Raw genomic sequence first — 25,880 nt, forward strand, 5'->3', positions numbered from 1 at the left:
TGATTGATTGATTGCTAAGTGCTAAAATGTGAATGAAAATAAAAAAATGTACATGTCAAAAATGAAATTACTCTTTTGTTTGAACAAGATATATCATCTTAACCAAAATGAGAGAAATGTCTTTAGTTTATTGCAAAAAAGCATTGATTTTTTGTGAAGACTTAGGTAGTGATACAAAAACTGCAATTTCTTAAAATTAATGAAAAAATACATAAAAATGCAAATGGCCTCATGTCACATATGTGTTTTATGAGGAACACCTGGAATATGAATATATTACAACTCTTTGTTTTAAAGATTTTGAAGAATAACACCCAGTTTATTGCAAAAACAGATTTTATTTGGGGTCATTTTTGACCCCACAAAAAGAAAGAGCGTAGGTATTGGTAGGTTGTGCATCCAAGGGTTAAAGCTTACATGTAAGTTCTCATGTTTTTAAATCACACATTGCATACATGAGACTTGGGCTTTTTCATATTGTGAAACCTGCTGCTAAACGAACTGAGGTAAACTGTGTTAAAGGTTACATGAACATCCTCTGCAGGTTAGTGCAGGATAAACAGGTTAGTTTGCTGCACTGTGATGGATTCAAAGTAAAGAACTGTGTGTGACTGCTGCACAGTGTCGGTGGTTTCATGGTCACAGGTAGGTTACATGAAGTGTAGCAGAGATTCACATGAATTTAACTATGCTACTACTACTATTAAATGGTAAATGGTAAATGGCCTGTATTTATATAGCGCTTTACTAGTCCCTAAGGACCCCAAAGCGCTTTACATATCCAGTCATCCACCCATTCACACACACATTCACACACAGGTGATGGCAAGCTACATTGTAGCCACAGCCACCCTGGGGCGCACTGACAGAGGCGAGGCTGCCGGACACTGGCGCCACCGGGCCCTCTGACCACCACCAGTAGGCAACGGGTGAAGTGTCTTGCCCAAGGACACAACGACCGAGACTGTCCAAGCCGGGGCTCGAACTGGCAACCTTCCAATTACAAGGCGAACTCCCAACTCTTGAGCCACGATCGCCCCTATTACTATGTAAGTAATATTATGTAATATTTACATATAGATATATGTAAATATTAATATACACATGTACATGTCTATACTACATGTACACTAAATATACATACGTATACATATACCTGCACACATCCATACAAATAAAAGGTGCATTTTGCATGAAGCGTGTCCATGAATGTCCAGAATGTCCTGTGACTCATGATATTGTGATTGAGGAGTTATAGAATCAAAATGCTGTTGGAATGAATTCTCTGCGAAAGCGAGGGTGTTTCATCCAAACATTCATTCAAGGATCACCCAAAAGCTTAAAATTAGACTCACAAATGTGTACAATGATTTGTGTGTAACTTTTCAGGAAATGCGTGCTTCAGTCCACACACAAATAATCAATATAAACACATGTAAGACTATATTACAAATGCGTAAATCCACACCTGAGTAAATACTGATCAATAACGCACAATTTATTAAGTTTAGCTTCATGAATATGATAACTTTCTCTTTTAGCACCGTTTGTTCCTCATCTATTTCTGCCTTTCTTTGTGTAACTGTTACTTTTATCTGAAAACACAGTCGTGTGTATTTCTACATCGCTATCTTTCTTTTAAAAAAAATAGTGTTTTTTCATGTATAACTTAGTAGCTCAGCTGTCGACTTGTTTGCAGCCTTGGTGGTTCGGGGTTATTATTAAGATCTTCTGACCACAGCTGTACAGTGTTTTTCTTTGCTTATGTTCTACATAAAAGATGATCAGAGTGATTACATTCATTGAAATAAAATTTGTATTATTATCTATTGATATTATATTAATATTGCATTTGTAACAGAAGTATCTCCACTTCTATTTCTCTCAATAATCAGAAGACAGTCCGAGGTAATGATTCTGTCTAACTTATCACTAACACCGTTTTTACTCTGTCATTTAAAAGTATGGGTGAATGCTCTGACGGGTCGAGAACCAATTAATTGTTTCACAAAAAGCCAGGGCACCTGAGTTTACTTGAAATCAAATCAAATCAAATGAAATAAAACAGAAGACCACGACATGAAGATAAAAGAAATGAAACCAAAGAGTAACATAGGTATGTTAGATTAGTCAGAACAGGTGTGACTGGTTTTGTCAGTGTGGGTGTGTACCTGTATGATGTTCTAGCAGGTGTGTAAATATCTGCAGACACAGAGGCATTAGCACAATAACCACCACTCACCTTCACAACACTTTAAGGAATCATGGAGGTTTCAACCTTAAAGAAAATGATAGATGATTTGTGTCTCTATGAAGAGGTTAACATAGAAAAAACAGGTCTCATCATTGATGGTGCAGCTCTGTACTATTCTTTGTATTATACGTCTGATCCAAAGCTGGACCAGCGCTGTGGAGGAGATTATCCTGGATTCAAAGATGAGGTCTGTAACTTCTTTAAGACTCTGCAGGACTGTGAAGTCACTCCGTACGTCTTCCTGGATGGAGGCTCAGGGCCTGAGAAGCGTGAACATCTTGTGTCTCGTCTAAAACATAAACTGGAAAAAGCAAAGACAGTAGCAGAGACTGAGCCTGACGCTGCACCACAAGGATGTAACGTCTTACCACCTCTGGTAAAAGATGTCTTCATAGAAATCTTGAAGGAGAAAGACATCATGTTTGAACAGTGTTTAGGAGAGGCAGACCCTGTAATTGTTTCTGCTGCAAATCAGAAACAATGTGCTGTGCTGTCCATTGATAAGGATTTTTACATCTTTGATTTGTGCAAAGGTTTCCTTCATCTTGACAACTTTGAGTGGAAAAGCAAAGAGGATGAAAAAATTCCTGCTAAGCTCTACACACGTTCAAAGTTTTGTGAGCATTTCAAATTAGACCCTGCTCTCATGCCAGTCTTTGCTTCAATAGCAGGAAATGATTATTCAAGATTAAAAGACAATGGTACCTTTGCAAATGAATCATCTTCACCTGGTGAGTACAGGATTAAAAGACTGGATGGTATGCTCAGCTTTTTAACTAAAGCGAATCTGGATGGTTTGAACGACTCACAGAAGAGAGAACGTGCTCTGAGTCAAGCTTTAAATCATGTTGGTAAAAAAGAGAACCAAACTTTCAAACTCGCCATTCAAAAGTATGTTCAACCAGAAAAAAAATGTCTTGAGTTGCCGACATGGGTGAGTAAAAAAGTTGAGAGTGGAGAAATCACCACTTTCGTCATAAGTGTTTTAGATCAGAAGACTATTCTGCTGCCTGCTCTTGTGGAGGACTTTTCACAGCGCAGTAGTTACACAGCTGCTTACCCCATCAGACAGTACTTCTATGGACTGTTAACTGGAGGTCAGATGTGCACTGAATATGACAGGGATAGAGAAGAGATCAAAGACAAGCGTGTCCCATCAATACTCCTCAGCAGTGATGAACAGAAACAACTGAAATTACAGCGTCTACATAAGGTACTGAGGTTAATCATGAAATATGTGTTTAATTACTCTGACAGGTCATAGATGTGTTTCCGTGGTACACGTGAGCATCTTGTCTGTGTGGTACCTCTCTGTGCAGGCTCCTGAGGGTTTGCGTCGCAGAGTGTTTGAAGAAGCTCTGCAGGTTCAGACTTTAGACTTAGGAAACATCCCCGACCAGCTGAAGCTGCCAGTCTGTGTGACTGTTTTCTGGTTCAAGAGGCTACAACACCACCCAAAACCTGAAACTGTCCACTGCCTCCACGCCCTCCTGTTGGGGTTTGTGTTTGACCAACATGGTCCAGGTAAGTCTTACTTGATACAATGATGGATATTTACAATGAAATGCATAGTTACATGTAGGGCTGCTCGATTATGGCAAAAATGATAATCACGATTATTTTCACTGAAATTGAGATCTCGATTATTTGACGATATTTATTTAACAATAAGAATGTATTGAATAGTGACTTTGAAGATTGTCAAAAAATAATATAAAATAGTGTGCAAATACTGATAACAGTGCAAATGTTTGCAATATAAAAAATAAATGAAAAATGTAAACATCTATGTTTAGTGAACTTTGCAGTGTTGCTCTGTGGTGCAGCTACGACACCATAGCAAAGTTTACACACTATGTCTACTTGATCCACGTCTGACTCCGCGAACCCATAATGTTTCCACACCACTGAAGTTTTTTTTACCTCTCTTTTCAACCAGCAGCAGTCACTCTCCTCTCCAAATAATAATGGATTGGATTTATATAGCGCTTTTTCAAGGCACCCAAAGCGCTTTACAATGCCATTATTCATTCACTCTCACATTCACACACACTGGTGGAGGTAAGCTACGGTTGTAGCCACAGCTGCCCTGGGGCAGACTGACAGAAGCGAGGCTGCCATATCGCACCATCGGCCCTCTGGCCAACACCAGTAGGCAGTAGGGTAAAGTGTCTTGCCCAAGGACACAACGACCAGGACAGAGAGCCCGGGGATCGAACCGGCGACCTTCCAGTTACAAATGCACTTCCCAACCCCCTGAGCCACGGTCGTCCCAAATAACTTCCGCTTAGCTTTCCGAGCTTCCCTCGGGTCCTCTTAATCAACGGTCCCCAACTCCCGGGCCTCGGACCGGTCCATGAGTCGTTTGGTACCGGGCCACGAGAGTTGAGGCTCAGGTGTGAAATGTGTGATTTTCAGGGTTTTTATCGGTTTTTGGCATTATTTTGTTATTGTTTTTATCGTTTACTCGGTTTTCCTTGGTCTTTTCACGTGTGTTATGAATAAATTTACCGGTACCGGTACTAGTTTTATTTTGTTGTATTTATCCGCGACACCTTAAAGGCCGGTCCATGAAAATATTGTCGGGCATAAACCGGTCCGTGGCACAAAAAAGGTTGGAGACCGCTGCTCTAAATGACTGAACAGCAGGTCATCTAACAGCTGCTTCTCAGCTTCCTGTTTGTGTGACATCATCATGCTCTCGTTGTTTCAAACAGGAACCGTGTGGCTGATGGCGTCATCAATCTCACACAAAGCTGGTAAGGTGTTGGAGAGATTATGCACCACTTTATGTGATCTCATGGCAGTGAAGGCATAAACCAACATCAAAAAGCCGCAACAACACCTCACTCTCATTGGTTGCTCTGTGAGTGATGTCATGAACAGAGAAAGAGGTTCTGATCTAGAACACTAGTTGGTAAACCTCATCATGTGATAAAAGGAAAGCTAATGAGCTGCTGATAACTGACTGCTGTCATAAAAGAGGCATCGCTATTCAATAAACAATAATCAGTGATTAATTAATTGTTGTGACACGTGTTCGAAATGCAGAGAGGTGCGCTCGATTTGCCACAGGGAGCAGCGCGAGAGTAAAGCACGAGGGAGGGGCTAATAATCGACTCAGTCATTTTTAATGATCGTTGAAAGCCCAGATTGTAATCGAGATTAAAATTCGATTAATTGAGCAGCCCTAGCTACATGTCACTTTATTAGGAACACCTGTGACAGCTCTGCCATTCTGATGAAATTTCTACAGTTTCAGCTCCATAAATCTGATTATTGTGTGGATGCTTTAAGCATCCACACTATTGAGTTCCTGTTTCTCTTTATTGTGTGGATGCTTTAAGCATCCACACTATTGAGTTCCTGTTTCTCTTTATTCTTTATTGTGTGGATGCTTAAGCATCCACACTATAGAGTTCCTGTTTCTCTTTATTCTTTATTGTGTGGATGCTTTAAGCATCCACACTATAGAGTTCCTGTTTCTCTTTATTGGGTGGATGCCGTAGGCATCCACACTATTGAGATCCTGTTTCTCTTTGGGTGGATGCCGTAGGCATCCACACTATTGAGATCCTGTTTCTCTTTATTGTGTGGATGCTTTAAGCATCCACACTATTGAGTTCCTGTTTCTCTTTATTCTTTATCCTTTATTATTCTAGTTGCTCCGTTTCTTTGCCGCTTAACTACTCCCTCAGTTTTCAGCCGATTTTTACCATTCAAACTCTAAACTGTTCTGCTATTTCTGCTTTCGACTGCTATATCTTTTGGTACTTATTACTATTATACTTTTTAAAATATTACACTTCTTTCCTTTAATTTGTCCCATTGAAATGAATGGGAAACATCTACAATTCTGCTAAAACTTGCTTGTCTTTGAAACTTAACTACTTCCTCATACTTTCACCTAGAAACTCCATTCAAACTTTAAAATGTTCTCAAATGACTGGGCTATTCCTGTCTGATTCAGCTTTTTCAGATCTTCTACCATTTTAATCTTATCCCTCTTTAAGTTTTCAGTTGCAGCTTTGTGATTTTTCAGAAAATACATGCGTTGCTATGGTTGCTATGCAATTTACTCCCAGTGCACACTCGTCCGTTCTGAATTTTCTCTTCATGCCTGAACAACTTCTTGCTACTCGCTCAATTTCCACTCAACTTCCACAAATTATACATCAAAACGTAGGTATTTTTTGCTGGCTTTAAGACAGTGTCACTATAATTATTGTGAGAGTTACGGTTTTTTCACAATTTGCCTCGAAGTGACACAAGGTCTAAAAACTCCCCATTCAAAGTCTATGGGGAGGTTGTGAAATTCAGAGCTGAAATACTGAAACTGAAGGCATTTTCAAATCGTCATATCTCCTTGACAAAGCGAAGTTAAGACATGAGGCTTGTGCCAATTCATCTTCAGACACTGCTGACACTCACGGTCTAAGCAGTTTTTGCAGTCATCTTACCGTTGAGCCATAAATTACATTTGTTTGAGGGGTGGAAATCTGTCCTCCTCTCATTTTTCAAATTCCGAAAATGAAGCCGTTTCTTCTCTCGTCATATCTCCGCGACGGAGATACAAAGAGCTATGTAAATCGCAGTCAAAGTACACCAAAGTCCGCTGATTCACCCAGTGCAAGAATTATGCTTCTATCCCACCTAGTATTTGAGTTACACGACGTTTTGTAACTCCAAAAAACGGCGTTTTTCCACCGCTCACCGCGATCAAATTCTGACTGCTGATCACCCTGTTTTTTAAGGCGCCCCGCCCCCTTTTCAGGTGGCGCGATTGATAATGACACGGCTCTTCAGACCAAAGGTCCTGGGTTCGATTCCACCTTGGTCAACATGTTTTTTTTAACTACAAATTTATACACTATCACAGACCGGTAATTCGTATTGATAATTTATTACAATTCTGAAAAGTTTTATGATTTTACCAGCTTTTCTAATATGGACCTCAGATTCTTGTTAACAGTCTGTGGCAGAAATACATACAAGTACACAGCCTGATGAAGCAGACAGAAGCAGTACCTCTGATTGGTTCAGCATTTTCACCTCTTATCAGCACAAATCTCAGCCTCTTCTGCTGTTTTCATTAGAATTTTAAGCTTTTCCACCTTTTTTCAGTTACGTGAGAACCAGTTTGGCTCAATGAGTAGCCGAAAAATATCAGCCTCTTCTGCTGTTTTAGCAGGATTTCAGAGTTCAGCTTTTTCACTTGTTTTACAGTTTTTTCTGAATGCTTAAACCCTAACTGTGATTCCTGTAGCACAATCTCTAAAACTATTCAGACTTATAGCAAAACCACTCACTGAGTTTGCAAAACTAAAAGCACAAAAACTGCTTTGCACTCAGTTTGCAATTTTGTAACACACACTTTACAAAACTGTAGGCACAATTCACTGCACAACACTCAATTACCAAATTTCCAACACACTCCTAGCAAAAGTATACACATGTATGGCTATCATTAACACTAATTTGCCAACTGTCTGGCACACTTTCACATGTGAAAACTTTTTTAGATAATTAGTTCACTTTGCAATCAGCCTAAGCACTATGATACAGGTAAGCTGTGTGTGCGGAGTACAATGGAGGGAGCAGAAAGAGTGAGAAGTAGAGGAGGCCGAGGAAGAGGACGTGGAGGTGAAGAAGTAGGATGAAGAGGACGACAAGGACAAGGAGGAGCAAGAGGAAGACGAGGAGGAGGGAGAGGAAGATGAGGAGGGGGGAGAGGAAGGGTAGGAAGAGTAAGAAATAGAATTGCTGATGACATCAGAGCTACAATAGTGGACCATGTAATCAACCGTGGAATGACCCTGAGGGTAGCTGGCCAACGGGTCCAGCCTAACTCGAGCCGCTACACTGTAGCAAGCACCATAAGGACATCTTGAAATGAGAATCGGTGAGTACAGTCACTTCGCACAAAGATTTGTAGCACTGCCGTATGCCAATGAGAAACACACCAATACCATTGATGTAAAAATACTGAAATTGTTACTTTACAGAATTGCTAGATGACCAGATGCTGGGGGCAGAGGAAGCATGTTCACTGCAGACCAAGTAACCCATATAGTCATTATGGCGATTGCAAATAATCCTATACTTGGAAATGAACACTTGTGTTTGTTTTGATGTGTTTGAATAAACACCAGTACTTGAAGTTTGGATCCCTCTATGCTTATGGATCTATGACAGAAGTATGAGCTCAAACTGACATAGCCTACCTTGTGCACAGAGAAAGCAAAAGCCAGATGTGTTTTGTATTCATACCATCAGTGTGCAGTTGGCGCATTGTGTGCTTAGTAGATGATGGCTTGTGTGTACTGTTTGATACGGAAACACCATTTTTACAAAGGTGTGAGGAGTTAATCTAGCTGTGTTTGCTTTTGCAAGAGAACTACAATGTTTTGATTATTGGGTGACAGGTTTTCTTATTTGTGTGAAGAGTTTTGCAAAATTAGCCAATAGTTACAAAAAATGTGCTTAAGCATACAGAAAAAACTGTAAGCACAAATTTCAGTTTCTTTACCTCATTTCACAACAAAGTTCTTCCTCTTCACCTCTTTTCTGCTAATTTGAGCTTCTGCTCCACAGTGCACTCAGCCTCTTCTGCTGTTTTCATTAGAATTTTAAGCTTTTCCACCTTTTTTCAGTTACGTGAGAACCAGTTTGGCTCAATGAGTAGCTGAAAAATATCAGCCTCTTCTGCTTTTTTAGCAGGATTTCAGAGTTCAGCTTTTTCACTTGTTTTAAGAACAAATTTCAGTTTCTTTACCTCATTTCACAACAAAGTTCTTCCTCTTCACCTCTTTTCTGCTAATTTGAGCTTCTGCTCCACAGTGCACATTTTCCCTCTCATCATATCTTTGCTTGTGACCAGAACTCATTTGGCTCAGAGGGTAGGGCAGCTGCCGTGAGACCCGGTGGCAGAGGTTTGAATCCTACCTGTGACAGTTGCTACACATGTTCCCTGCTTGCATGCGCTCTGCTTTCTTGACACTCTCCAGTGTGTCATTACACATACAGCCATCTTCAGCAAGCACTTCTGCTTCTACACCTCTTTTCAGCTCATCTTTTTGCTTCTTTACCTCTTTTCAGCAGAAATTCTTCTGATTCACCTCTTTTCTGCCAAATGTTTAGCCTTTTCACCTCTTATCAGCACAATTCTAAGCAGCTTCTGCTAATTTCACCAGAATTGTCAGTCTCTCCACCTCTTCTTTGTGCGAATGAGTTTGGTGCAGTGAGGTGAGTCGCTGCGTTTAGACCAGAAGGGCCAAGTTTGGATCCTGCTCAGGGTAATATTTTTTGTTTTTTCAACTTTTTCTGCTTTTTTCAGCCGACATCTTCAACGTTAAGGCATCCACACAGCATTTTCGCAGGAAATGCAAATTTTTCTAGTTATTATTCTTAGGACTTCCGTACACTTTTCGCCGTTTAACTACTTCCACAATTTTTGTGCTATTTTCACCGTTCAAACTTTAAACTATTCAGCTATTTTTGCTAATTCCTGCTATATCTTTTGGTATTTTTAACTATTATACTTTTTAAATTATTCCACTTTTTTCCTTTAATTTGTCCCATTGAAATGAATGGGAAACTTCAGCAATTCTGCTAAAATTTGCTTGTTTTTGAAACTTAACTACTTCCTCATACTTTCACCTAGAACAACCATTCAAATTTTAAAATGTTCACAAATTATTGGGCTATTCAGGTATAATTCAGCTTTTTCAAATCTTTTACTGTTTTACTTTTATGCCTCTTAAAGTTTTGAGTTGCAAAATTGTGATTTTTCACAAAATACATGCGTTGTTATGGTTGCTATGCTCTTGGCTTCCAGTGTGACACTGAAGCTTTTGCAGTCTTCTCTTCATGTCCGAACAACTGTTTGCTACTTGCTCAATTTTCACTCAACTTCCACAAATTATACATCAAAACGTAGGTATTTTTGCTGGCTTTCAGAAAATGTCACTATCATTGTTGTGGTATTCATAGAACTTTTGCAAATCTCCTCAGACTAACACAAGGTCAGAAAACTCTCCATATAAAGTCAATGGAGAGTTTGTTCAAAATCACCGCTGCATTTCTGTAATGAGAGGCATATTCGAATCGTCATATCTCCTTAACGAAGCAAAGTTAAGACATGAGGCTTGTCCCCGAATATCTTCAGACACCCCTGACGCTCACAATTCAAGAATTTCTTTCTCACCTATTACCGTTCTGAAATGAGTTGGACTTGTTTGAGGGTAGGAAATTTGTCCTTCGCTCAGATTTCTTCAGATTTCAAACTGTGGAAATGAACCACTTTTTTCTCTCATCATAACTTTTTGTTGGATTTCCACAGAGACCTGAAAATTTCCATGACTGTTCACCAAAGCCTGCTGTCTCTTACGGTGAAAGAATGATATCGATACTCCAAATAGATTTCGAGTTACAAAGCGTTGTTTGAGGGGAAGTCAAGACAGTTTTTGCTTCGCTCTACTCAGTTATGGTGCATTAGAAGTCAAATATCTTTAATAATTCATATTGTAATGATAAATTGTCAATACTGGAAGATTCCCCCATCTCTTCTGAACAAAACGGTGTAAGAATGACCGCTCTAGCCCCTACGGTTAGGAAATTATGGTCATTTGTTTGAGGGGAGTCCTCACTATGAGAAATAGGCTGCAATAATCCTGTGCCTCTCTGTCCTGCGTGTGTAAAAAGATGCACCTGTTTTGGCGGGAAAACGTAAACAGCCACTCTGATTGGTGGATTTAAATTCGGCAGCTCTCTCCCTCTGTCTGTGTGTGTGTGTGTGTGTGTGTGTGTGTGTGTGTGTGTGTGTGTGTGTGTTTAGTGGGAGAGAGAGGACCCTGCCCTTATTTGGCAGCATGTCATTGTAGGATTTAAATTGAATATAGTTAGACTGGTTGACTGAATTGGATCTTGTGTGTGTGTCTCTCTGTGCATGTGTGTTTCCTCATGTGTACATATTTGTAATTGTGTGGCTGTCATAAATTTTTTTTCAGATTTTTGTCATTTAACAAGTATATTTGAGGGACCCTCAGCATGTTCAGCATTTTTTCAGCTGTCCATTTTGCTTTTCCAATTTTTCTGTTTAACTTATTACTATTGTGCTAAATCATACTATTTCTGCTATTTTATAAGATTTGTGCTTAATATACTATTTCTGCTTTTATAGGATTTGTGCTTAATATAGTATTTCTGCTTTTTATAAGATTTGTGCTTAATATAGTATTTCTGCTAAATGTAGTATTTATGCTTAATCATATTATTTCTGCTTTTCATAGGATTTGTGCTTAATATAGTATTTCTGCTAAATTTAGTATTTCTGATTAATTATAGTTTTTCTACTAAATCATAGTACAGTATTTCTGCTTTTTATGGGATTTGTGCTAAAACAAAGTATTTCTACTAAATGTAGTATTTATGCTTAATCATACCATTTCTGCTTTTTATAGGATTTGTGCTTAATATAGTATTTCTGCTAAATTATAGTATTTCTGCCAAATTATAATATTTGTGCTAAAACATAGTCTTAATTTAAAATTACAATATTCATAGTTCATCACAGTGTCTCTGGTAAATCACAATATTTCTGCTCTGTTGTACTATTTTTCTAAATCATAGTGTTTCTGTAATGTCTAAGTATTTTTGGCTAAATATATTCTTTCTGTTATCTTATACTATTTCTCCTAAATTCTTGTATTTTTGAGAAGTTATCATGTTTCTGGTAAGTTACAATATTTCTGCTAAATTCTGCTATGCTATTGTATCTCTGCCAAGTATTATTGGGTGGATGCCGTAGGCATCCACACTATTGAGATCCTGTTTCTCTTTATTCTTTATCCTTTATTATTCTAGTTGCTCCGTTTCTTTGCCGCTTAACTACTCCCTCAGTTTTCAGCCGATTTTTACCATTCAAACTCTAAACTGTTCTGCTATTTCTGCTTTCGACTGCTATATCTTTTGGTACTTATTACTATTATACTTTTTAAAATATTACACTTTTTTCCTTTAATTTGTCCCATTGAAATGAATGGGAAACTTCTACAATTCTGCTAAAACTTGCTTGTCTTTGAAACTTAACTACTTCCTCATACTTTCACCTAGAAACTCCATTCAAACTTTAAAACGTTCTCAGATGATTGGGCTATTCCTGTGTGATTCAGCTTTTTCATATCTGTTACCGTTTTCATGTAATGACTCTTTAAGTTTTCAGTTACAACTTTGTGATTTTTCAGAAAATACATGTGTTGCTATGGTTGCTATGCAATTAACTCCCACTGCACACTCGTCCGTTCTGAATTTTCTCTTCATGTCTGAACAACTCCTTGCTACTCGCTCAATTTCCACTCAACTTCCACAAATTATACATCAAAACGTAGGTATTTTTGCTGGCTTTAAGACAGTGTCACTATAATTATTGTGAGAGTTACGTTTTTTTCACAATTTGCCTCGAAGTGACACATGGTCTAAAAACTCCCCATTCAAAGTCTATGGGGAGGTTGTGAAACTCAGAGCTGAAATACTGAAACTGAAGGCATTTTCAAATCGTCATATCTCCTTAACGAAGCAAAGTTAAGACATGAGGCTTGTCCCTGTATATCTTCAGACACTCCTGACACTCACAATTCAAGAATTATTTTCTCACCTATTACCGTTCTGAGATGAGTTAGACTTGTTTGAGGGGTGGAAATCTGTCCTCCTCTCATTTTTCAAATTCCGAAAATGAAGCCGTTTCTTCTCTCGTCATATCTCCGCGACGGAGATACAAAGAGCTATGTAAATCGCAGTCAAAGTACACCAAAGTCCGCTGATTCACCCAGTGCAAGAATTATGCTTCTATCCCACCTAGTTTTTGAGTTACACGACGTTTTGTAACTCCAAAAAACGGCGTTTTTCGCGTCTCACCGCGATCTAATTCTGACTCCTCATCACCCTTTTTTTCAAAGCGCCCGCCCCCTTAGAGGTGGCGCGATTGGTAATGACACCGCTCTTCAGACCAGAGGTCGTGGGTTCGATTCCACCTTGGCCCACATGTTTTTTTTTTAACTACAAATTTATACACTATCACAGACCGGTAATTCATATTGATAATTTATTACAATTCTGCAAAGTTTAATGATTTTAGCAGCTTTTCTAATATGGACCTCAGATTCTGGTTAACAGTCTATGGCAGAAATACATACAAGTACACAGCCTGATGAAGCAGACAGAAGCAGTACCTCTGATTGGTTCCGCAGTTTCGCCTCTTATCAGCACAAATCTCACCCTCTTCTGCTGTTTTCACCTCTTTTCTGCTAATTTGAGCTTCTGTTCCACAGTGCACTCAGCCTCTTCTGCTGTTTTCATTAGAATTTTAAGCTTTTCCACCTTTTTTCAGTTACGTGAGAACCAGTTTGGCTCAATGAGTAGCTGAAAAATATCAGCCTCTTCTGCTGTTTTAGCAGGATTTCAGAGTTCAGCTTTTTCACTTGTTTTAAGCACAAATTTCAGTTTCTTTACCTCATTTCACAACAAAGTTCTTCCTCTTCACCTCTTTTCTGCTAATTTGAGCTGCTGCTCCACAGTGCACATTTTCCCTCTCATCATATCTTTGCTTGTGACCAGAACTCATTTGGCTCAGAGGGTAGGGCATCTGTCGTGAGACCCGGTGGCAGAGGTTCGAATCCTACCTGTGACAGCTGCTACACATGTTCACTGCTTGCATGCGCTCTGCTTTCTTGACACTCTCCAGTGTGTCATTACACATACAGCCATCTTCAGCAAGCACTTCTGCTTCTACACTTCTTTTCAACTCGGCTTTTTGCTTCTTTACCTCTTTTCAGCAGAAATTATTCCTCTTCACCTCTTTTCTGCTAATTAGAGCTCCTGCTCCACAGTGCACTTAGCCTCTTCTGCTGTTTTCATTAGAATTTTAAGCTTTTCCACCTTTTTTCAGTTACGTGAGAACCAGTTTGGCTCAGTGAGTAGCTGAAAAATATCAGCCTCTACTACTGTTTTAGCAGGATTTCAGAGTTCAGCTTTTTCACTTGTTTTAAGCACAAATTTCAGTTTCTTTACCTCATTTCACAACAAAGTTCTTCCTCTTCACCTCTTTTCTGCTAATTTGAGCTTCTGCTCCACAGTGCACATTTTCTCTCTCATCATATATTTGCTTGAGACCAGAACTCATTTGGCTCAGAGGGTAGGGCAGCTGCCGTGAGACCCGGGGGCAGAGTTTCGAATCCTACCTGTGACAGTTGCTACACATGTTCCCTGCTTGCATGCGCTCTGCTTTCTTGACACTCTCCAGTGTGTCATTACACATACAGCCATCTTCAGCAAGCACTTCTACACCTCTTTTCAACTCATCTTTTTGCTTCTTTACCTCTTTTCAGCAGAACTTCTTCTGATTCACCTCTTTTCTGCTAAATGTTTAGCCTTTTCACCTCTTATTAGCACAATACTAAGCAGCTTCTGCTAATTTCACCAGAATTGTCAGTCTCTCCACCTCTTCTTTGTAAGAATCAGTTTGGTCCAGTAAGGTGAGACGCCGCCTATAGATCAGAAAGGCCAGGTTCGAATCTCGCTCAGGGCAATGTTTTTTGTTTTTTCAACTTTTTCTGCTTTTTTCAGCAGAAATCTTCAGCGTAAGGCATCCACACAGCATTTTCGCAGGAAATGCAATTTTTTCTAGTGTTTCCTCTAAGATGTTGCAGTTCTGCTAAGTTATTCCATTTTAGCAAACTTCTTTTGCTTCTGCAAAGTTTTTACAATTTCTGCAACTTTTCAGCTTTTTCAGCTACTTTTTGCATACAGCTTCAGCTTTAAGCATCCACACTGCATTTTCGCAGGAAATGCAAATTTTTCTAGTTCTTTATCCTTTATTATTCTAGTTGCTCCGTTTCTTTGCCGCTTAACTACTCCCTCAGTTTTCAGCCGATTTTTACCATTCAAACTCTAAACTGTTCTGCTATTTCTGCTTTCGACTGCTATATCTTTTGGTACTTATTACTATTATACTTTTTAAAATATTACACTTTTTTCCTTTAATTTGTCCCATTGAAATGAATGGGAAACTTCTACAATTCTGCTAAAACTTGCTTGTCTTTGAAACTTAACTACTTCCTCATACTTTCACCTAGAAACTCCATTCAAACTTTAAAACGTTCTCAGATGATTGGGCTATTCCTGTGTGATTCAGCTTTTTCATATCTGTTACCGTTTTCATGTAATGACTCTTTAAGTTTTCAGTTACAACTTTGTGATTTTTCAGAAAATACATGTGTTGCTATGGTTGCTATGCAATTAACTCCCACTGCACACTCGTCCGTTCTGAATTTTCTCTTCATGTCTGAACAACTCCTTGCTACTCGCTCAATTTCCACTCAACTTCCACAAATTATACATCAAAACGTAGGTATTTTTGCTGGCTTTAAGACAGTGTCACTATAATTATTGTGAGAGTTACGTTTTTTTCACAATTTGCCTCGAAGTGACACATGGTCTAAAAACTCCCCATTCAAAGTCTATGGGGAGGTTGTGAAACTCAGAGCTGAAATACTGAAACTGAAGGCATTTTCAAATCGTCATATCTCCTTAACGAAGCAAAGTTAAGACATGAGGCTTGTCCCTGTATATCTTCAGACACTCCTGACACTCACAATTCAAGAATTATTTTCTCACCTATTACCGTTCTGAGATGAGTTAGACTTGTTTGAGGGGTGGAAATCTGTCCTCCTCTCATTTTTCAAATTCCGAAAATGAAGCCGTTTCTTCTCTCGTCATATCTCCGCGACGGAGATACAAAGAGCTATGTAAATCGCAGTCAAAGTACACCAAAGTCCGCTGATTCACCCAGTGCAAGAATTATGCTTCTATCCCACCTAGTTTTTGAGTTACACGACGTTTTGTAACTCCAAAAAACGGCGTTTTTCGCGTCTCACCGCGATCTAATTCTGACTCCTCATCACCCTTTTTTTCAAAGCGCCCGCCCCCTTAGAGGTGGCGCGATTGGTAATGACACCGCTCTTCAGACCAGAGGTCGTGGGTTCGATTCCACCTTGGCCCACATGTTTTTTTTTTAACTACAAATTTATACACTATCACAGACCGGTAATTCATATTGATAATTTATTACAATTCTGCAAAGTTTAATGATTTTAGCAGCTTTTCTAATATGGACCTCAGATTCTGGTTAACAGTCTATGGCAGAAATACATACAAGTACACAGCCTGATGAAGCAGACAGAAGCAGTACCTCTGATTGGTTCCGCAGTTTCACCTCTTATCAGCACAAATCTCACCCTCTTCTGCTGTTTTCACCTCTTTTCTGCTAATTTGAGCTTCTGTTCCACAGTGCACTCAGCCTCTTCTGCTGTTTTCATTAGAATTTTAAGCTTTTCCACCTTTTTTCAGTTACGTGAGAACCAGTTTGGCTCAATGAGTAGCTGAAAAATATCAGCCTCTTCTGCTGTTTTAGCAGGATTTCAGAGTTCAGCTTTTTCACTTGTTTTAAGCACAAATTTCAGTTTCTTTACCTCATTTCACAACAAAGTTCTTCCTCTTCACCTCTTTTCTGCTAATTTGAGCTGCTGCTCCACAGTGCACATTTTCCCTCTCATCATATCTTTGCTTGTGACCAGAACTCATTTGGCTCAGAGGGTAGGGCATCTGTCGTGAGACCCGGTGGCAGAGGTTCGAATCCTACCTGTGACAGCTGCTACACATGTTCACTGCTTGCATGCGCTCTGCTTTCTTGACACTCTCCAGTGTGTCATTACACATACAGCCATCTTCAGCAAGCACTTCTGCTTCTACACTTCTTTTCAACTCGGCTTTTTGCTTCTTTACCTCTTTTCAGCAGAAATTATTCCTCTTCACCTCTTTTCTGCTAATTAGAGCTCCTGCTCCACAGTGCACTTAGCCTCTTCTGCTGTTTTCATTAGAATTTTAAGCTTTTCCACCTTTTTTCAGTTACGTGAGAACCAGTTTGGCTCAGTGAGTAGCTGAAAAATATCAGCCTCTACTACTGTTTTAGCAGGATTTCAGAGTTCAGCTTTTTCACTTGTTTTAAGCACAAATTTCAGTTTCTTTACCTCATTTCACAACAAAGTTCTTCCTCTTCACCTCTTTTCTGCTAATTTGAGCTTCTGCTCCACAGTGCACATTTTCTCTCTCATCATATATTTGCTTGAGACCAGAACTCATTTGGCTCAGAGGGTAGGGCAGCTGCCGTGAGACCCGGGGGCAGAGTTTCGAATCCTACCTGTGACAGTTGCTACACATGTTCCCTGCTTGCATGCGCTCTGCTTTCTTGACACTCTCCAGTGTGTCATTACACATACAGCCATCTTCAGCAAGCACTTCTACACCTCTTTTCAACTCATCTTTTTGCTTCTTTACCTCTTTTCAGCAGAACTTCTTCTGATTCACCTCTTTTCTGCTAAATGTTTAGCCTTTTCACCTCTTATTAGCACAATACTAAGCAGCTTCTGCTAATTTCACCAGAATTGTCAGTCTCTCCACCTCTTCTTTGTAAGAATCAGTTTGGTCCAGTAAGGTGAGACGCCGCCTATAGATCAGAAAGGCCAGGTTCGAATCTCGCTCAGGGCAATGTTTTTTGTTTTTTCAACTTTTTCTGCTTTTTTCAGCAGAAATCTTCAGCGTAAGGCATCCACACAGCATTTTCGCAGGAAATGCAATTTTTTCTAGTTGGGTGGATGCCGTAGGCATCCACACTATTGAGATCCTGTTTCTCTTTATTCTTTATCCTTTATTATTCTAGTTGCTCCGTTTCTTTGCCGCTTAACTACTCCCTCAGTTTTCAGCCGATTTTTACCATTCAAACTCTAAACTGTTCTGCTATTTCTGCTTTCGACTGCTATATCTTTTGGTACTTATTACTATTATACTTTTTAAAATATTACACTTTTTTCCTTTAATTTGTCCCATTGAAATGAATGGGAAACTTCTACAATTCTGCTAAAACTTGCTTGTCTTTGAAACTTAACTACTTCCTCATACTTTCACCTAGAAACTCCATTCAAACTTTAAAACGTTCTCAGATGATTGGGCTATTCCTGTGTGATTCAGCTTTTTCATATCTGTTACCGTTTTCATGTAATGACTCTTTAAGTTTTCAGTTACAACTTTGTGATTTTTCAGAAAATACATGTGTTGCTATGGTTGCTATGCAATTAACTCCCACTGCACACTCGTCCGTTCTGAATTTTCTCTTCATGTCTGAACAACTCCTTGCTACTCGCTCAATTTCCACTCAACTTCCACAAATTATACATCAAAACGTAGGTATTTTTGCTGGCTTTAAGACAGTGTCACTATAATTATTGTGAGAGTTACGTTTTTTTCACAATTTGCCTCGAAGTGACACATGGTCTAAAAACTCCCCATTCAAAGTCTATGGGGAGGTTGTGAAACTCAGAGCTGAAATACTGAAACTGAAGGCATTTTCAAATCGTCATATCTCCTTAACGAAGCAAAGTTAAGACATGAGGCTTGTCCCTGTATATCTTCAGACACTCCTGACACTCACAATTCAAGAATTATTTTCTCACCTATTACCGTTCTGAGATGAGTTAGACTTGTTTGAGGGGTGGAAATCTGTCCTCCTCTCATTTTTCAAATTCCGAAAATGAAGCCGTTTCTTCTCTCGTCATATCTCCGCGACGGAGATACAAAGAGCTATGTAAATCGCAGTCAAAGTACACCAAAGTCCGCTGATTCACCCAGTGCAAGAATTATGCTTCTATCCCACCTAGTTTTTGAGTTACACGACGTTTTGTAACTCCAAAAAACGGCGTTTTTCGCGTCTCACCGCGATCTAATTCTGACTCCTCATCACCCTTTTTTTCAAAGCGCCCGCCCCCTTAGAGGTGGCGCGATTGGTAATGACACCGCTCTTCAGACCAGAGGTCGTGGGTTCGATTCCACCTTGGCCCACATGTTTTTTTTTTAACTACAAATTTATACACTATCACAGACCGGTAATTCATATTGATAATTTATTACAATTCTGCAAAGTTTAATGATTTTAGCAGCTTTTCTAATATGGACCTCAGATTCTGGTTAACAGTCTATGGCAGAAATACATACAAGTACACAGCCTGATGAAGCAGACAGAAGCAGTACCTCTGATTGGTTCCGCAGTTTCACCTCTTATCAGCACAAATCTCACCCTCTTCTGCTGTTTTCACCTCTTTTCTGCTAATTTGAGCTTCTGTTCCACAGTGCACTCAGCCTCTTCTGCTGTTTTCATTAGAATTTTAAGCTTTTCCACCTTTTTTCAGTTACGTGAGAACCAGTTTGGCTCAATGAGTAGCTGAAAAATATCAGCCTCTTCTGCTGTTTTAGCAGGATTTCAGAGTTCAGCTTTTTCACTTGTTTTAAGCACAAATTTCAGTTTCTTTACCTCATTTCACAACAAAGTTCTTCCTCTTCACCTCTTTTCTGCTAATTTGAGCTGCTGCTCCACAGTGCACATTTTCCCTCTCATCATATCTTTGCTTGTGACCAGAACTCATTTGGCTCAGAGGGTAGGGCATCTGTCGTGAGACCCGGTGGCAGAGGTTCGAATCCTACCTGTGACAGCTGCTACACATGTTCACTGCTTGCATGCGCTCTGCTTTCTTGACACTCTCCAGTGTGTCATTACACATACAGCCATCTTCAGCAAGCACTTCTGCTTCTACACTTCTTTTCAACTCGGCTTTTTGCTTCTTTACCTCTTTTCAGCAGAAATTATTCCTCTTCACCTCTTTTCTGCTAATTAGAGCTCCTGCTCCACAGTGCACTTAGCCTCTTCTGCTGTTTTCATTAGAATTTTAAGCTTTTCCACCTTTTTTCAGTTACGTGAGAACCAGTTTGGCTCAGTGAGTAGCTGAAAAATATCAGCCTCTACTACTGTTTTAGCAGGATTTCAGAGTTCAGCTTTTTCACTTGTTTTAAGCACAAATTTCAGTTTCTTTACCTCATTTCACAACAAAGTTCTTCCTCTTCACCTCTTTTCTGCTAATTTGAGCTTCTGCTCCACAGTGCACATTTTCTCTCTCATCATATATTTGCTTGAGACCAGAACTCATTTGGCTCAGAGGGTAGGGCAGCTGCCGTGAGACCCGGGGGCAGAGTTTCGAATCCTACCTGTGACAGTTGCTACACATGTTCCCTGCTTGCATGCGCTCTGCTTTCTTGACACTCTCCAGTGTGTCATTACACATACAGCCATCTTCAGCAAGCACTTCTACACCTCTTTTCAACTCATCTTTTTGCTTCTTTACCTCTTTTCAGCAGAACTTCTTCTGATTCACCTCTTTTCTGCTAAATGTTTAGCCTTTTCACCTCTTATTAGCACAATACTAAGCAGCTTCTGCTAATTTCACCAGAATTGTCAGTCTCTCCACCTCTTCTTTGTAAGAATCAGTTTGGTCCAGTAAGGTGAGACGCCGCCTATAGATCAGAAAGGCCAGGTTCGAATCTCGCTCAGGGCAATGTTTTTTGTTTTTTCAACTTTTTCTGCTTTTTTCAGCAGAAATCTTCAGCGTAAGGCATCCACACAGCATTTTCGCAGGAAATGCAATTTTTTCTAGTCCTTTATTATTCTAGTTGCTCCGTTTCTTTGCCGCTTAACTACTCCCTCAGTTTTCAGCCGATTTTTACCATTCAAACTCTAAACTGTTCTGCTATTTCTGCTTTCGACTGCTATATCTTTTGGTACTTATTACTATTATACTTTTTAAAATATTACACTTTTTTCCTTTAATTTGTCCCATTGAAATGAATGGGAAACTTCTACAATTCTGCTAAAACTTGCTTGTCTTTGAAACTTAACTACTTCCTCATACTTTCACCTAGAAACTCCATTCAAACTTTAAAACGTTCTCAGATGATTGGGCTATTCCTGTGTGATTCAGCTTTTTCATATCTGTTACCGTTTTCATGTAATGACTCTTTAAGTTTTCAGTTACAACTTTGTGATTTTTCAGAAAATACATGTGTTGCTATGGTTGCTATGCAATTAACTCCCACTGCACACTCGTCCGTTCTGAATTTTCTCTTCATGTCTGAACAACTCCTTGCTACTCGCTCAATTTCCACTCAACTTCCACAAATTATACATCAAAACGTAGGTATTTTTGCTGGCTTTAAGACAGTGTCACTATAATTATTGTGAGAGTTACGTTTTTTTCACAATTTGCCTCGAAGTGACACATGGTCTAAAAACTCCCCATTCAAAGTCTATGGGGAGGTTGTGAAACTCAGAGCTGAAATACTGAAACTGAAGGCATTTTCAAATCGTCATATCTCCTTAACGAAGCAAAGTTAAGACATGAGGCTTGTCCCTGTATATCTTCAGACACTCCTGACACTCACAATTCAAGAATTATTTTCTCACCTATTACCGTTCTGAGATGAGTTAGACTTGTTTGAGGGGTGGAAATCTGTCCTCCTCTCATTTTTCAAATTCCGAAAATGAAGCCGTTTCTTCTCTCGTCATATCTCCGCGACGGAGATACAAAGAGCTATGTAAATCGCAGTCAAAGTACACCAAAGTCCGCTGATTCACCCAGTGCAAGAATTATGCTTCTATCCCACCTAGTTTTTGAGTTACACGACGTTTTGTAACTCCAAAAAACGGCGTTTTTCGCGTCTCACCGCGATCTAATTCTGACTCCTCATCACCCTTTTTTTCAAAGCGCCCGCCCCCTTAGAGGTGGCGCGATTGGTAATGACACCGCTCTTCAGACCAGAGGTCGTGGGTTCGATTCCACCTTGGCCCACATGTTTTTTTTTTAACTACAAATTTATACACTATCACAGACCGGTAATTCATATTGATAATTTATTACAATTCTGCAAAGTTTAATGATTTTAGCAGCTTTTCTAATATGGACCTCAGATTCTGGTTAACAGTCTATGGCAGAAATACATACAAGTACACAGCCTGATGAAGCAGACAGAAGCAGTACCTCTGATTGGTTCCGCAGTTTCACCTCTTATCAGCACAAATCTCACCCTCTTCTGCTGTTTTCACCTCTTTTCTGCTAATTTGAGCTTCTGTTCCACAGTGCACTCAGCCTCTTCTGCTGTTTTCATTAGAATTTTAAGCTTTTCCACCTTTTTTCAGTTACGTGAGAACCAGTTTGGCTCAATGAGTAGCTGAAAAATATCAGCCTCTTCTGCTGTTTTAGCAGGATTTCAGAGTTCAGCTTTTTCACTTGTTTTAAGCACAAATTTCAGTTTCTTTACCTCATTTCACAACAAAGTTCTTCCTCTTCACCTCTTTTCTGCTAATTTGAGCTGCTGCTCCACAGTGCACATTTTCCCTCTCATCATATCTTTGCTTGTGACCAGAACTCATTTGGCTCAGAGGGTAGGGCATCTGTCGTGAGACCCGGTGGCAGAGGTTCGAATCCTACCTGTGACAGCTGCTACACATGTTCACTGCTTGCATGCGCTCTGCTTTCTTGACACTCTCCAGTGTGTCATTACACATACAGCCATCTTCAGCAAGCACTTCTGCTTCTACACTTCTTTTCAACTCGGCTTTTTGCTTCTTTACCTCTTTTCAGCAGAAATTATTCCTCTTCACCTCTTTTCTGCTAATTAGAGCTCCTGCTCCACAGTGCACTTAGCCTCTTCTGCTGTTTTCATTAGAATTTTAAGCTTTTCCACCTTTTTTCAGTTACGTGAGAACCAGTTTGGCTCAGTGAGTAGCTGAAAAATATCAGCCTCTACTACTGTTTTAGCAGGATTTCAGAGTTCAGCTTTTTCACTTGTTTTAAGCACAAATTTCAGTTTCTTTACCTCATTTCACAACAAAGTTCTTCCTCTTCACCTCTTTTCTGCTAATTTGAGCTTCTGCTCCACAGTGCACATTTTCTCTCTCATCATATATTTGCTTGAGACCAGAACTCATTTGGCTCAGAGGGTAGGGCAGCTGCCGTGAGACCCGGGGGCAGAGTTTCGAATCCTACCTGTGACAGTTGCTACACATGTTCCCTGCTTGCATGCGCTCTGCTTTCTTGACACTCTCCAGTGTGTCATTACACATACAGCCATCTTCAGCAAGCACTTCTACACCTCTTTTCAACTCATCTTTTTGCTTCTTTACCTCTTTTCAGCAGAACTTCTTCTGATTCACCTCTTTTCTGCTAAATGTTTAGCCTTTTCACCTCTTATTAGCACAATACTAAGCAGCTTCTGCTAATTTCACCAGAATTGTCAGTCTCTCCACCTCTTCTTTGTAAGAATCAGTTTGGTCCAGTAAGGTGAGACGCCGCCTATAGATCAGAAAGGCCAGGTTCGAATCTCGCTCAGGGCAATGTTTTTTGTTTTTTCAACTTTTTCTGCTTTTTTCAGCAGAAATCTTCAGCGTAAGGCATCCACACAGCATTTTCGCAGGAAATGCAATTTTTTCTAGTTGGGTGGATGCCGTAGGCATCCACACTATTGAGATCCTGTTTCTCTTTATTCTTTATCCTTTATTATTCTAGTTGCTCCGTTTCTTTGCCGCTTAACTACTCCCTCAGTTTTCAGCCGATTTTTACCATTCAAACTCTAAACTGTTCTGCTATTTCTGCTTTCGACTGCTATATCTTTTGGTACTTATTACTATTATACTTTTTAAAATATTACACTTTTTTCCTTTAATTTGTCCCATTGAAATGAATGGGAAACTTCTACAATTCTGCTAAAACTTGCTTGTCTTTGAAACTTAACTACTTCCTCATACTTTCACCTAGAAACTCCATTCAAACTTTAAAACGTTCTCAGATGATTGGGCTATTCCTGTGTGATTCAGCTTTTTCATATCTGTTACCGTTTTCATGTAATGACTCTTTAAGTTTTCAGTTACAACTTTGTGATTTTTCAGAAAATACATGTGTTGCTATGGTTGCTATGCAATTAACTCCCACTGCACACTCGTCCGTTCTGAATTTTCTCTTCATGTCTGAACAACTCCTTGCTACTCGCTCAATTTCCACTCAACTTCCACAAATTATACATCAAAACGTAGGTATTTTTGCTGGCTTTAAGACAGTGTCACTATAATTATTGTGAGAGTTACGTTTTTTTCACAATTTGCCTCGAAGTGACACATGGTCTAAAAACTCCCCATTCAAAGTCTATGGGGAGGTTGTGAAACTCAGAGCTGAAATACTGAAACTGAAGGCATTTTCAAATCGTCATATCTCCTTAACGAAGCAAAGTTAAGACATGAGGCTTGTCCCTGTATATCTTCAGACACTCCTGACACTCACAATTCAAGAATTATTTTCTCACCTATTACCGTTCTGAGATGAGTTAGACTTGTTTGAGGGGTGGAAATCTGTCCTCCTCTCATTTTTCAAATTCCGAAAATGAAGCCGTTTCTTCTCTCGTCATATCTCCGCGACGGAGATACAAAGAGCTATGTAAATCGCAGTCAAAGTACACCAAAGTCCGCTGATTCACCCAGTGCAAGAATTATGCTTCTATCCCACCTAGTTTTTGAGTTACACGACGTTTTGTAACTCCAAAAAACGGCGTTTTTCGCGTCTCACCGCGATCTAATTCTGACTCCTCATCACCCTTTTTTTCAAAGCGCCCGCCCCCTTAGAGGTGGCGCGATTGGTAATGACACCGCTCTTCAGACCAGAGGTCGTGGGTTCGATTCCACCTTGGCCCACATGTTTTTTTTTTAACTACAAATTTATACACTATCACAGACCGGTAATTCATATTGATAATTTATTACAATTCTGCAAAGTTTAATGATTTTAGCAGCTTTTCTAATATGGACCTCAGATTCTGGTTAACAGTCTATGGCAGAAATACATACAAGTACACAGCCTGATGAAGCAGACAGAAGCAGTACCTCTGATTGGTTCCGCAGTTTCACCTCTTATCAGCACAAATCTCACCCTCTTCTGCTGTTTTCACCTCTTTTCTGCTAATTTGAGCTTCTGTTCCACAGTGCACTCAGCCTCTTCTGCTGTTTTCATTAGAATTTTAAGCTTTTCCACCTTTTTTCAGTTACGTGAGAACCAGTTTGGCTCAATGAGTAGCTGAAAAATATCAGCCTCTTCTGCTGTTTTAGCAGGATTTCAGAGTTCAGCTTTTTCACTTGTTTTAAGCACAAATTTCAGTTTCTTTACCTCATTTCACAACAAAGTTCTTCCTCTTCACCTCTTTTCTGCTAATTTGAGCTGCTGCTCCACAGTGCACATTTTCCCTCTCATCATATCTTTGCTTGTGACCAGAACTCATTTGGCTCAGAGGGTAGGGCATCTGTCGTGAGACCCGGTGGCAGAGGTTCGAATCCTACCTGTGACAGCTGCTACACATGTTCACTGCTTGCATGCGCTCTGCTTTCTTGACACTCTCCAGTGTGTCATTACACATACAGCCATCTTCAGCAAGCACTTCTGCTTCTACACTTCTTTTCAACTCGGCTTTTTGCTTCTTTACCTCTTTTCAGCAGAAATTATTCCTCTTCACCTCTTTTCTGCTAATTAGAGCTCCTGCTCCACAGTGCACTTAGCCTCTTCTGCTGTTTTCATTAGAATTTTAAGCTTTTCCACCTTTTTTCAGTTACGTGAGAACCAGTTTGGCTCAGTGAGTAGCTGAAAAATATCAGCCT

The 25,880-nt window shown here is 39.7% G+C and overlaps 1 protein-coding gene across 1 annotated transcript in view; it reads left to right on the forward strand.

Moving 5' to 3' along the window:
- Positions 1 to 2,264: 2,264 nt before the first annotated feature.
- The window catches only part of LOC146628544 (single-strand DNA endonuclease ASTE1-like), a 99,533-nt gene continuing 75,917 nt past the window's right edge, over positions 2,265 to 25,880 (forward strand). Inside the window, exons 1-2 of the mRNA XM_085359597.1 lie at positions 2,265 to 3,467; positions 3,574 to 3,778. Coding sequence (XP_085215723.1) covers positions 2,265 to 3,467; positions 3,574 to 3,778 — 1,408 coding nt within the window. The remainder of the gene's footprint in view (positions 3,468 to 3,573; positions 3,779 to 25,880) is intronic.

The sequence above is a fragment of the Diplotaxodon limnothrissa genome, linkage group LG7 (assembly GCF_057381915.1).
Source record: "Diplotaxodon limnothrissa isolate DT_005_m linkage group LG7, D_limnothrissa_male_GT1.1, whole genome shotgun sequence".
NCBI classification, from domain to species: Eukaryota; Metazoa; Chordata; class Actinopteri; order Cichliformes; family Cichlidae; genus Diplotaxodon; species Diplotaxodon limnothrissa.